Raw genomic sequence first — 13,135 nt, forward strand, 5'->3', positions numbered from 1 at the left:
GTTAAGTATGTCAATTCCATAACAGTAAGGACGTGCCGGAATAAGGCTATCAGTGCCAACATCAACATCTCTTGAAGTTTACTATCCATCACAATTACATCTTCCATGTACTATACGATCGACAGCTTCAGAGAGCTCGGGGAATTCTTACTACATCCGAAATACATACATATCTATATTCAACATGGCACTATCCCAGACTGAGAATGTAGGGCTCGAGGCCAGTCATCAGCAGCCGCACATAGTGACTACTGTAGGTGAAGATGAAGACTATCTCAAGTGGAAGCCCGGACGGGAGGAATTGTTGATCCTAGGTTGCCTCGCCATCGTGTCACTGGTTGTGGCCCTCGACGCCACCATTCTTGTCCCGGTTCTCCCGGTAAGCTTATATGACTCTATTCCATCATTCTTTCGCGTCTTATCTGATGAATCATGCATGGTCCCAGACAATCGCGTCAGACCTGCACGGTGATACAAATGAATCTTTCTGGGTAGGCACAGCATATCTTCTTTCATCCGCTGTGTTTCAACCACTCTTTGTTGCCCTCTCGAATGTCTTCGGCCGACGGAGCATACTATTTCTATCATTAGTCCTATTCACAGCAGGGACATTGATCTGTTGTCTCTCCCATGGAATGACCCAACTCCTGATTGGCCGCACTGTTCAAGGAGTTGGGGGCGCGGGCATCCTCTGCTTGACCTTTGTCATCACGACCGATATCATCCCCCTCCGTCAGCGCCCGGCATACTCGTCCATTATCCAGGTGGCATTTGTGGTGGGAACAGTGACCGGCCCCGTTATCGGTGGATTGCTCATAGACCACAGCACCTGGCGCTGGGTCTTCTATTTGAACTTTCCATTTATGGGCGTCGGACTAATCATGGTCCCGTGGGTTGTGAACCTACGGAGGCCAAGGCAGGAAGGGCTCACCCAGCAGCTCCGATCAATTGACTGGGTAGGAGGCCTACTATTTATTGCTAGTCTCTCAAGCTTCTTGATAGGCATCACATGGGGTGGTGGTCAGTTTCCCTGGCCCAGTTGGCGCACATTGCTTCCCATCTTCCTCGGCGTGGTGGGAATAATAATTACAGTTTTCTGGTTGTGGAAGGGGGCACGAAATCCATTTCTCCGTCTGGGCTTATTCCGAGATGTCTCCTCAGGAATGATCTACCTCTGCGCTGTTCTTCAGGGGTTATTGGTAAGTATCCTTGTCTTGGGCGTTTTCTATGTCCCTTTCTCTTCCTCTACCTATTCCTTTCTCAAGATCCTTTCGGTATTTGTGAGTTGACCGCTAGCTTTTGTTAGATGTTCTGCGAGCTCTATTCCCTCCCACTGTACCTGGAGAGCCCAAAAGATATGTCCGCAACAATGACTGGGGTTGCTTTAATGACAATCACTGGATCACTCATGCCAGCCAGTGTTTTGACTGGCATTATCATCACCAAATTGGGTCACATCCGGTGGGCAATCTGGACGGGGTGGGTCATAATTACAATGTCCACCGGGTTACTGATTCTTCTTGGCAACGACACCAAAACGTACGCATGGGTTTTGATCTTTTTGTCTGTGGGTTTGGGCCATGGCTGCATCATTGTCTCGAGCAGCATCTGTGTCCAGGCGCTGGCGGAGGCAAGCGACTCGGCTCAAGCTGCGTCCATGTACACGTTTCTGCGATCCTGTGGGATGTGCCTTGGGGTTGCCGTAGGGACCACCGTGGTGCAGAACCAACTCCGATATCAATTGCAAATTCGTCATCTGCCTGTGGAGATTGCCGAGAATGCCCAGATCTTTATCGCAAGCCTGAAGAACGCCAAGTCATCCTACTCTCCATCGTTCATTTACGGAGTGAATTCGGCGTATGTTCAAAGCCTCCAGAATCTCTTTGAAGTTTTAGTCGCTGTGGCTGGGGTGGGCTTGATTGCAGCACTCTTTCTGAAGCCCGTCAATATGAATAAAAGGTTGGATACCCAGCACGGTTTGCAGCAGAGGGTCGGGTTGGATTCGGGAGTTCAGAAGAGTATCATAGCGGACAAAAGAAACGTTCTGAGATCGGACCAGACATATTCCACCAGGGTGTGAATTAACTGGCATTAACCAGAATACCTAGTTTAGTTCATTTGAATACAAGAACCCGATAAAAAACACTCTTCCTTGGCAAAGACCTTTCTTGAGATACCTCGCCAAATCCGAGGCTCCTACGGCCTCATGATTGGTTCATCTTGGTGAAATCTGTTCCCCAGTTTGCCTTCCACTTGCTCGTGGCGATGACGGATAGAACAGCATCTGACTGGAACGAGGCCTGGGATCCACAGGTCATGTAACTAGATTAGCAAACATGTGAGCACCCGTATTCGACAGATACTGTCTTCACTATTTCATGCTTTATGGGCCTGTCCCCATCGTTTCCTGATCACTTTCTCCCCAAGAACTGTCGTATACAGTTGGTAGCCTCGCTAGATTGAATCCAGTCGGCTTCACACTCTCGATCTTCCGATTTAATATTTCCTCGATAAGAAGGTAATTCTTCTTCTTCTTCTTTTCTTTCTTTTTTTTGGGGGGGGGGTTACAGTAGATTGCTGCGAACAGCACAAGACGATCGCTGGTTCCGGTAAGAATGTTCGGATCAATATATCTGCCATTGCGAGTTTTCTTTTTGAATTTCTTTTTTCCTCTAATTTTGGTATTTTCCCGTACCAGTACATTACAGTAATTCATCTCGTACGAAACACACTGTAAAAGCAGATCACGAAGGACATACATACAGTATGCAGGCGGAATGATTGAGCGATGGTTTCATATGACAACTACTACATATATTACTAGTAAGAGAATTTAAGTCAATCCTGTGCTTTTTGATCAGGGATAACAGGTATGAGCTGTCTAGAGCACACGAGGACACGACTTCCACTTAACATGAAATTTTGTGGGGTCAGGTTCCTAAATTCCACAGAAATGGTCCATGAAATACAAGAAATTGCAATGCGATAAAATGCAACACAGTACAAGTATGATGTATACAAGAAATCACTATTCCCAAAAGGTCTACCATACAACCCTAACTCCGGCTCCATCTATATATATGTACATGATGAATATTTCATACCCCCAAGTCTCCCTCTACACACCATCGCTACAACCTGTCAGTTGTCTTATTTATTTTCGACTCACGAACATTACAATCTCTTGCCAAGTAGAATGAATCTAAACTACCCGATTATGCCCTTCTGCACCTGGACAGCTGTTGGTTCAGCAATCGGATCTCTGATAGCAATTGCCCTCATTTCCCAAATCTACACTTTCCAGGTCGCCACAAAGATCAGTCGCAGAAATGGCTTACCTCGAATATCGTCTCGAGATGTGTTTGGTAAGTGACGCGAGCATCTTTTGTTTTGAGGGTATAGGTTGCTAACAGGCATGGCGCATTATCTCCAGGAATCGGCTTGCTCGGTACAATAGCGCAGCAGATGAAAATCGATAGAGTGTTTGAATGGGCGAGTGACATGTTGAACGTCCCCGGCCGCACTGTCGACATGACCCTTTTTCGCCTGCGATTTATCTGGACTGATGCTCCTGAAAACACACACGCTCTTCTATCATCTCAAGTACTATATTTTCATCCATCATCCCATCCCCCCCTGTCTATAGTTCTAATCTCTCGGTACGAATGCTAGTTTTCGGATTATGGCAAAGGTGACTTTGTGCACAAGTTGCTAGGAAATCTGGGGGAAGGCTTGCTTGTGACTGGTATGTGTCTACGACCGATCAATATATGTGATCCGCAATTCCATTCTTAACTAGAAACTTCTTGTCAAAGTGGATGGAGCGGAGTGGAGGGCGAAAAGAAAAGAACTCCGACCACATGTACACCCGCTCCCCTGCTTTCTGTATAAGCAACATTGACCTGGCTGACTGGATGCCAGCTCTCGACTCTATCCGAAAATGACCGCGAAATCACGGAGCTTCACTTGCGTCCACTCCTGGAACGGCTCTCGCAGAGCCAGACCCCTATTGACATATTTGATGTGATTGATAAACTGCAACTGGATATCGCGATTCACCGATTCGTAGGCCAGTTGACCGATGCTGATGAGGCAGGCTACCAGCGTTTTCGAAAGGCGAAACGAACCCTGGCCGCTGCTGGGACGATCCGACCATTCATCGGGTATGTTCGACATACATATGCCCTACAACCCGGATTTGACTCGTCTGGTGCTCATCTGATAATATAGGCCGCTGGGGTTTCTTGTCAAGCCCATAGAGCGAACAGCGAGGCGCGATCTCGACATATACGTGCAAAAGCTACTCCGGGCGGCGGACCACTCTATCTTCGCCAAGAGTGAGGCGGAAATCGAGGTATGGAATGTTCGTGGCGGGTGCTCGTTAGGTCAATACACTGACTACATGATTTCTGGGATGCAGCACCGCAGGGAGCTGTTGCTGAATCTGATTCTCGCCGGAAAGGTAAGGCTGCGCTCCCACTAGCGCATAATTCTTTTCTTGGGTGTTTTGACATCTCTGGACAGGATCCCACGGTCATCACCATTACATGGGCTATCTACGAACTTTCACGCAACCCGGACGTATTGAAAAAATTAAGATTGGAAATTGCAGACATGTTTGCCATTCCTCCTCCGATCACCCTTTATTGCTTCACTCCCTAGTAACATTGCCTTTTCTTTTTCTTTAGAATTGGGTACAAGCAACTTCCGAGTCTTTCCTCATTTGACCGGATGCCATATCTGAACAATGTCATTCGAGAAACCCTCCGTCTTTACCCTCCAAGTGAGTTCATCCAACTGGAGTCCCAAGCGGTCCGCGTGGAGAAGACAAGAGGCTGATAGTCGAACCCAGCGGGATTCAATTTCCGAGAAGCACTCTGCGACACAACGTTGCCCCGCGGTGGTGGAGCAGACGGCAGAGACCCGGTGCCAGTTCGGCAAGGCCAGGTTGTCGGTACGCATTTTCCTTGTTTATTTGCACGACAAGATATCAATTGTCGTTGTGGTAGTGAAGCAGAGCACTTATCAATTTGCAGTTTTCTCAAGTTTTGGTTTACAACGACGGCCTGAATATGTGGGGTTAGATGCCAACTGTTGGAGACCAGACCGATGGGAACATTGGACACCTCCAGAGGGTACCTATATACCCTGGGGAACGGGCCCACGTACCTGCTTGGGCAAGGCTTTTGGTCAGTTTCAGGTTGCCTATACACTCGTCCGGCTTTTCCAGGAATTTGAATCCGTTTCTGAAGTCAATCCCAGCAAAAGCACGGAAAAAAGGATTAGGTTGGAGGTCCTATCTAAGCCTGCGATGACTATTTCCTGCCGGTTCAATCGCAGTGACCAACTTCGTTGAACGACGCCCGATATGTCGGATCTAAACTACGGGGGCCAATGGGAGAGAATACATCGTATAAGGATGATAAAGAGATCTATTCAAAGAGACTACACAAGAATAGCCGCTATGTTTCGCAATGAACGATCTTACTTATGAACTGTATATATGCGGTCACTACTCTGGACGAAAGTGTATTCGCACGCTTGGCCATTTTAGCCGCGTAGTCAAGAGTAAATCCTAGCTACTAACTAAACTTGGCTCTTCTGTTTCGACACTCCGTAGTAGAGTCAATCCAGGTAGGAGAGGCCATTATATTGCGGGTGGGTACAGGACGCAGAAGTAATATATTCACCTGAGGTGACAGAAAGCATGGTGAGGTTCAGACAAAGAAGTTCTTGGGGGGAAGGGACAGCAGGGGGAATGGCTCACACCTGGCAAAGGAGTTAGCAAAGTTATTGCGGCTCTACGCAGGGGTAATACTACTTGCGGAGAGGGTACGGCCGCTTGTTAGTTAAATAATTGTAGAAAATATTAAAGTGATAGAACTAACATACCGCGTCCAAGTATTGCCCCACAGCACTGCACTATTCTACTACCTCTAACCTAGCACTTACTACAATACACAACAAGCCTGCTAGCCCGAATAGATGGAGTATAGCCAATATATTATGACTAAGATGCACCCACTTCCATAAATAGTTGACAAGAAAGAATGCGTACTTGCACACGTACATATGAGATGGTATATGTCAAAGAACGACATAATTAAATTCCCGAGTCATCCTCAATAGCGAAATCCTTCCCGCTCTGGTAAGTCTCCCAGTTCTGGCAGTTCAAGTGAAGCGAGTTGTAATTAATTTAAGTCTTAGATCTCAGAGTACTACTCCACAAACTGAATAGCAAAGTCCTCCTCTGTATACTACCCAATATGGCAGTGTATCAACTATACTCCGGGGTTATCAGTTACAAAGCCAATAACTAGATAGCTATTTGCTGAAAGTATAGCTGTATTATAGCGGGGAGGATTGTTCATTGTAATATTACCTATACTGTAGATTCCGCTCCCCTACAAGAGAACAATAAAGTTATTATTGTATAAATAAATAGGGTGAGATATAGATAGAGTAGTCTCGATAATAACAAAAATCTATTTATTTACACGAGATAGCTGAAGTTCTCTTATATAGCTCAAGATTAATTATTAAACAAGATATAGTTCTATACAAGAATTAAAGAAATAAATAAGTAATTCTATAATAATTTAATAGAGAAAACAATTAAGAAAGCAGTAAATAGACTTTAAAAGAAGAACTGTTATTATAGAGTGGCTGCTATAGGCCTCCGTAGACGCTAACCGCTTCTAGTTCACAACACCTGAATTCACAGGCTCAAGATTGAGCCCAGAAGATAAGGCACCAACAGACGCATGTACCAGGTTCAAGTCCCTTTTTGACTGACAGTGCGGATAATTCTCCAGTTATGCACTAAGTATTGTAATTCATATTTATTAAGTATATACGACCTGACATTTTATATGCCCAGAATGATAGCCGAGATGAAATGACATCATCGCCGATCTATCACTTTACTAGAAAAGGCAAAGTCCACGAAACGTCCTCGAAGGGAGGGGTAAAGACTCACTACTATCTTCCAGACACAACTTCAGGTTTCACGCCACATACTGGTAGCATTGAAGTCATCTTATCGTGATAATGGCGTTTGCTCGCAGGTTAGCAATCCTTCCTGGAGGCTTAGGTAGGGTTGAGCGGTCGCTGATGAAGCCGAGAAAGAGAACCATGTTAATCTCAACCGTGGTCTAGGTGGGCTTGGGTCAAGCATAGCCAAGAAGCTCCGTCAGCAAGGGGCCCGACTGGCCATTTTGTATGCACCCTTTGAGGCTGCGCGTCGAGACCAGCTGCTGGAGTCTATTTACGGTCGGGTTGCCGACTTAGATGAAATCCGAGCCTATGAGTGTGACATCACGTCGCCGGAATCTGTTCAGTCGGCATTCAAATCACTGGACAAGGAAATGGTCGAGCCCTCATCGTCCTCTGTGGCGGATCGGAGCTTCCCAAGCATCCTGATCAATACAGCCGGTTATGTCAACCTGAGTGATATGGAGTCGACGCCACCGGAGGATACCATGAAACATCTTACCACGAATGTCTTCGGACCAATGCTATGCTCTCAGGCATTCGCTCGACTCTACTTCGCTGCCTCGAAGTCTGCGGAATCTTCAACTAATCCTCCCCCACCCGGAAGAATCGTCAATATTGCATCGCAGGCAGCTCATGTAGCACTGCCTCGCCATAGCGCTTACTGCGCTTCTAAAGCTGCACTCTTGGGATTGACACGCAGTATGGCTTCTGAGTGGGGAGGTCGTGGTATCACGTCGAATTCAGTATCGCCAACGGTGGCGTGGACTGAGCTCGGAAAGAAAGCGTGGGGACAAGACGATGTACGCGAGGCCTTCCTGAAGACGATTCCAACCGGGAAATTCGCATTACCAGAAGAGGTCGCAGATGCGGTCCTTTTCCTCTGTCAGGCAAGGATTCTAGCTTTTTTTTTCATGCTCATTTCTTCACACTGACCAGCTAAACAGGATTCTAGTGGTATGATTAATGGAGCTGACATCAGGGTGGATGGTGGTTTTACCATTCAATAATCACTGCTTGATATTGAACGTCTAGAAATGAATATGAATACCACTCCATCTAAACATCCTTTCCTGTTTTTTTTTTTTTTTTTTTTTTTTTTTTTGTATCAACAGCAGTGATATGAATGTGGTCAGCACTCAAAAACAAAGGAGTAGGAGAAGAAATACCTTGTTCGAGAAAGTAGTAGTAGCTAACTAGCGAATATAAATGGAGTGGAGATATATATCTCACCATCCGCATACACCCTAACGCTAAATGTTGTATCAGCCAACTGCACCTTTATCCTAAGTTTTAAACAAAGTCCTGTCATGTTATCTCCCTCTGGAACATTAATAATAATTTCGCGACAAGTACCTATGTGTATATTTTCATGATGATGGCGTCTTCGCATACAACTTCATCTAATCGCACAACTGGCACAAATTCTTGGCGGAATGCTCCATATTGAGCAGGGACCGACACTGATATTACTATCTTATATATAATTTAATTAAATGTGGTCTCTACTCCAGGAAAAGCAGTCGTACTGGCCCTTTCATTATAAAGAATGAGACATAAAACCGGGTCAGAATTCAGAACACAGACAAGCTACACTACAGCCACCAGAAGCATAAATGATACCAAAAACGAATGCATTCGATTAGTTAGCTACACAATAAATCCAGCTGGACAAAAAAAGAAAGAAAAGGTACAGATATTGTAGTACTGAAAGTCCACCACCACTCCGATCCTATAAGTTCATCATCCCCTCTCGTGATTGACACGAGAATCCATCAGGCACGACATACCTCATCACCACGCTTGTCATTGTCGTTCTCCTTGGGGGGAGCGGGCTTGTCCTCGGTGGGCTTAGGAGGAGGAGGGACATCACCGCGCTTGTCGTTGTCGTTGTCCTCCTTAGGGGGGAGGGGCTTGTCAGTGGGAGGGGGAGGGGGAACGTCTCTACGCTTGTCGTTGTCATTCTCCTTCTCCTTGGGAGGAAGAGGCTTGTCCGTTGGGGGAGGAGGCGGCACATCACCGCGCTTGTCATTGTCGTGGTCCTTCGGGGGAGTAGGCTTGTCCTCGGTGGGCTTAGGAGGAGGGGGAACCTCGTCACGCTTGCCCTTGTCATCTTCCTTAGGAGGAAGAGGCTTGTCGGTAGGAGGAGGAGGTGGCGCGTCACCGCGCTTGCCGTTGTCATTCTCCTTGGGATCCTTGGGATCCTTGGGAGGAGTTGGGAGATCGGTAGGCTTCTTAGGCGGGGGAACATCTCCACGCTTGCTGTTGTCGTTGTCCAGCTTGGGCGGGACAGGAGCTTCAGCAGTAGGAAGAGGAACCGGAGGCTTCTGCAGGTCGGTAGGACCTATCGATAACTGTTAGCCATATTTCCCTTCCGTATAAAGGGCAGTCGACATACGCTCAGTAGGAGGAGCGGCGGCAACGAGGCCGGCGACCATCAAGGTAGAGAGAACGGCGGAGATCTTCATTTTGATTGTTGATTGAAAGGAAACTGAAACGAATGGGTGAATAGTGAGTGAGTGGAAAGCTAGTGAGAGTGTTGATTGTGTATTTGGATTCGAGCTGATGATGCATTGACGAGGCAGGTCGCGCCGTTCCCTTTATACGGTTCGATCTACTGCTAAACGTCTCCCATCTGAGAACGATACAGCCCTGGAGCCATTGGGATCGGGAATGACGACCGGCTTGACGTGGCGTAGTTCTGGATGAGTCGTAAGCATCAGAAGGTATGTCGATCGAGTTGTGGGATCGATGGAGCAGCACTGTACCAGACTTTGACTCTGGTTGACAAAGCGCAAAGACAGTTGACGTCTTACGAATAGGTGGATCCCTTGGTCGACATTCCGGCGCTTGCATCAATGATACTCATTACGGCTGGCTAACCAGTTAGACAATCGCCTCTGCGGCTTGTAAGACATGCAAAGTAAATTCGAACATACCATGAAGCCTAGTAAGATGTGCCTCAAAAATTGGTAAATGATGCTGCTGAATTGATGGCCCTCGGTCCGTGGCATAACTTCGGACAGGTCAGGTTCTGCTTCGGGATTCATCAACTCCGACACATACTCTGATGCCAGCCCTAGTAAATGATCGGCAATAGAGTATCTCCATAGTTAGCCGCCATCTCAGGCCATAACAAACTGTATTAACAATAGGCTCCCATAAAACAGGCATTTTTATTGGCGTTGAGCGGTTTTGAGTGCACACGCGGCGCCCGCCGATCCTCCAGTGGAGGGCTAAAGCCTCACTGGTGGACTGGGGCCCACACGGCGTGAGCTTAGCCTCTGCCACTTGTCGATCTCGCGGGTGATGACGAGGAATCTGCCCAGAGCCTGCGGGGAATATGGTATTTTTGGATCAGATAAAGCTCGCAAAGCGGATATGCTATTCTCCAGGCGGTTTGGTCTAAGGTACGGAGTACCGTTGGTGCTTGTCCGTTAACTAAGTCGTCCACTGCGCAGACTATTTCACCAATGGAACCCACTGGCTACCGGTTACCCACTATTCAGCTGAATGCGGCCCACTGCAGAATTAGCAACATGCTTCCAAAATTGAGGCAATAGGAGTGACGCTAGTTGTGAGGTAGCTCATTGGCTGGGCTTTGGGATTGATGTCAACGTTAGCCCTACAAGGTACGAAGCCATTGCCCTAGAATTAAGGTTCAACTGATTGACCAAATTAAGGAGCAAAAGGAGATACGCGAGGAAATGGACTGCATGTAGCCCTCATTGAACGTTTATTCAAAATAGCATTCTGCACTGCCCCATGCATCAGTCGATGTCACATTCAGACCAACACGGTCTGGGCTCGGAAAATAGGTTCCTCGGGCACATTGCGGCTGGGCTGCTGACTGCTGTGAGCAAGTGTTATTCTGAATAGTTTTACAATTTCTACTATCAATTAGCCTTTCGAACCTTAAGAGATCGTTTAGTGTATCGCTTAAGGGGCAGCGTGAGTAAGAGCCCCTTTCCACCAACACACCGCCTGAAAAGGCATGCAAGAATTAAGTGGATAGACCTGTACACCTTCGGATACCTTAGCTTGGTTCTAGAATACTAAATACCTCACAAGTGGCTCCCTTTCGTGGGGATATTATGTATTCACGGGTAGCAGCATTTCGGGAATGTCCAGAGTAGGTTGAGCTAAAGGCGCGCCTAGCGGTGACCTCATGGGCAGCATAATGATCGACATGCAACGCGTCCCAATGGATGTGATTGTATGCATGCCAAGGGCCGGACTACGTTATCTCATGCGCGAAGACTTGGAAAAAGTGAAGCCTGGGGCAAATGGGAACCCTAAGCTTGAAGAGAGCGGTAAAAGAACAGACTGGAGCAGGTTACTAATCGGAGCTGAAGATGCTATCGTTGTCGATCAAGACGTCGCGCATCCGTACTCGGGTCCAATTAGCGCTGATTTGGACGGCGTAAAAACGTATAATCCGAGCCCGAGGCAGAAGTTCACCTATGCAGCACTCTAGGAATAGCTATCTTGTACAATGTCCACGCAAAGCTTGCCGGAAGTGATGCAATCGCTAGGCCAACGAATGCTTGGGTTCCAAAATACGCCATCTTAGACATCCATGGCGCCCAAGACGATACGGGAGACCAATCCCTTCCAGAGCGCTCTGTCAAGGGGACGAAGTCTAGGACCGTGCCGGTCGTCGCCAGTCCAGAAATTCCCTCAATAGTCCCTCCACAATATGGCGCCACGTATCGGGCAAATACCGATTTTGCCAGCCCATCACATGCTTGGAGCCGAGTAAGGAACTCGGAGCTTTGGTGGATTGCTAACAGACGCTGGAACTGTGTCGCGTTGAAGTGATCCAGCTTTCGCTGAATTTCACCCTCTGTTGGACGCTGTCCCTCAGGCTCTTGGCTTAAGGAATACAACACATTCGTCAGGCCAGCCGCAGCCTCAATAGCCGTATTAGCTCCTTGCCCTTGATTTGGGGTCATCTAGATTCAAGGTTAGGGCCTGCTTTGCACGATATCTGCAATCTCTGGAGGAATCTGTTACCTTGCTCACACTGTCTCCAATGCAGACTATACGACCATAATGCCACGTCTTTAGCAGGCCTTCTTCCAACGCTGTCATGTGGAAGGTCCGTCGTTGCCTCCATATATCACCGAATTGGATGTTCTCCCACACAGCAAGATCGACTAATGATTCACACGTTGAAATCGCGTCCTCTTTCGTGAACCGAGGCGCGTTGGGATAGGTATACATTTTGTCAAGCTTTCGAAACAGGAGCCAGAAGATGCCATTATCCGTTCCAGGAAAGACAAAAAGTGTCACACCGGGGTTGTATCTAATGACATGATCCCAAGACTTGGCCCCTTCCACTGTACTTGAGATACCAAAAACACAGGCAAATTCCACCGTCATGTCTATGCTGATTAGCCCTGTTCGCATAAATTGTGATCTTTACTTACTTGACCTTTCCTTGTTTGATATAAGCCCCGGCTGCTCGAGATCAGCAATGCGCCACATCTCCGACCGGACGAAGCTATGGACTCCATCCGCTCCCACAACGAGATCACCATCGTATCTGGCCCCGTCTGTCGTTGTCACCGACACACCAGATTCAGTCAGAAGAATGCCGGTCACCTGTTTACCGGTATGCACTTTGGACTTGTCCTGTAGTCCTGTGAACAAGACTTCAAGGAGTTGTCTTCGTTCCAAGATAGCGAAGTCCATGCCGAATCTGTGGATGCTTCACTCAGTACCTAAACCCAATCGATGAGGGTAACAATGAACATACAACTCCTTCACCAGCTCAGGGACATTGCTGTCATAATAAAATCCATCCCGAAAGCATGTATGAATGCGCCGGAGCTTTTGACTCAAATCTTCTATCCTCTGGTACAGACCCAACTGCTCTAAGATTCGGCCTCCGTTGGGAAAGATGACTACTGATGCGCCGATCTGCGGGTGAATTTCCTCATGTTTCTCCAGCACAATATAATCTATTCCTGCTCGATCAAGACAATGCGCCAGTGTCAGGCCTGTTACCGAGCCGCCGACGATAATAATTCTCATTGGCGATTCGGCCATTTCCGCTAAAGTAGCTATGCAGACCGGTCGGCGTAGCGTGGTGTGGACTATGTTCTGCAAGATGTGGATATGGATTTGAGATATAGGA

At 47.4% G+C, this 13,135-nt stretch overlaps 5 protein-coding genes across 5 annotated transcripts; 3 read left to right on the forward strand and 2 right to left on the reverse strand.

Annotated features, from left to right (window-relative positions):
- Positions 1–184: 184 nt before the first annotated feature.
- BDV38DRAFT_289531 (major facilitator superfamily-domain-containing protein) lies at positions 185–1,956 on the forward strand (the record flags this gene model as incomplete). The annotated part of the gene is made up of 4 exons (XM_032061260.1): positions 185–379; positions 447–1,199; positions 1,307–1,857; positions 1,896–1,956. 4 exons carry the CDS (start codon positions 185–187, stop codon positions 1,954–1,956), a joined length of 1,560 nt encoding a protein of 519 aa, XP_031919679.1.
- A 1,261-nt stretch (positions 1,957–3,217) lies between these two features.
- Positions 3,218–4,662, forward strand: BDV38DRAFT_276700 (cytochrome P450; the record flags this gene model as incomplete). Its single annotated transcript, XM_032058284.1, has 8 exons — positions 3,218–3,365; positions 3,434–3,603; positions 3,673–3,745; positions 3,816–3,862; positions 3,922–4,163; positions 4,231–4,354; positions 4,421–4,462; positions 4,525–4,662. The coding sequence occupies 8 exons, from the start codon at positions 3,218–3,220 to the stop codon at positions 4,660–4,662; spliced, it is 984 nt and encodes a 327-aa protein (XP_031919680.1).
- Positions 4,663–7,050: 2,388 nt separating this feature from the next.
- On the forward strand, positions 7,051–8,003 carry BDV38DRAFT_276701 (putative short-chain dehydrogenase/reductase; the record flags this gene model as incomplete). Its single annotated transcript, XM_032058285.1, has 3 exons — positions 7,051–7,093; positions 7,159–7,865; positions 7,941–8,003. 3 exons carry the CDS (start codon positions 7,051–7,053, stop codon positions 8,001–8,003), a joined length of 813 nt encoding a protein of 270 aa, XP_031919681.1.
- A 765-nt stretch (positions 8,004–8,768) lies between these two features.
- Positions 8,769–9,461, reverse strand: BDV38DRAFT_276702 (uncharacterized protein; the record flags this gene model as incomplete). Its single annotated transcript, XM_032058286.1, has 2 exons — positions 8,769–9,337; positions 9,392–9,461. 2 exons carry the CDS (start codon positions 9,459–9,461, stop codon positions 8,769–8,771), a joined length of 639 nt encoding a protein of 212 aa, XP_031919682.1.
- Positions 9,462–11,450: 1,989 nt separating this feature from the next.
- BDV38DRAFT_289532 (FAD-dependent oxidoreductase) lies at positions 11,451–13,047 on the reverse strand (the record flags this gene model as incomplete). Its single annotated transcript, XM_032061261.1, has 4 exons — positions 11,451–11,948; positions 12,010–12,380; positions 12,426–12,697; positions 12,755–13,047. The coding sequence occupies 4 exons, from the start codon at positions 13,045–13,047 to the stop codon at positions 11,451–11,453; spliced, it is 1,434 nt and encodes a 477-aa protein (XP_031919683.1).
- Positions 13,048–13,135: the final 88 nt, after the last annotated feature.

This window comes from Aspergillus pseudotamarii (assembly GCF_009193445.1).
Source record: "Aspergillus pseudotamarii strain CBS 117625 unplaced genomic scaffold BDV38scaffold_1, whole genome shotgun sequence".
In the NCBI taxonomy this organism is placed as follows: Eukaryota; Fungi; Ascomycota; class Eurotiomycetes; order Eurotiales; family Aspergillaceae; genus Aspergillus; species Aspergillus pseudotamarii.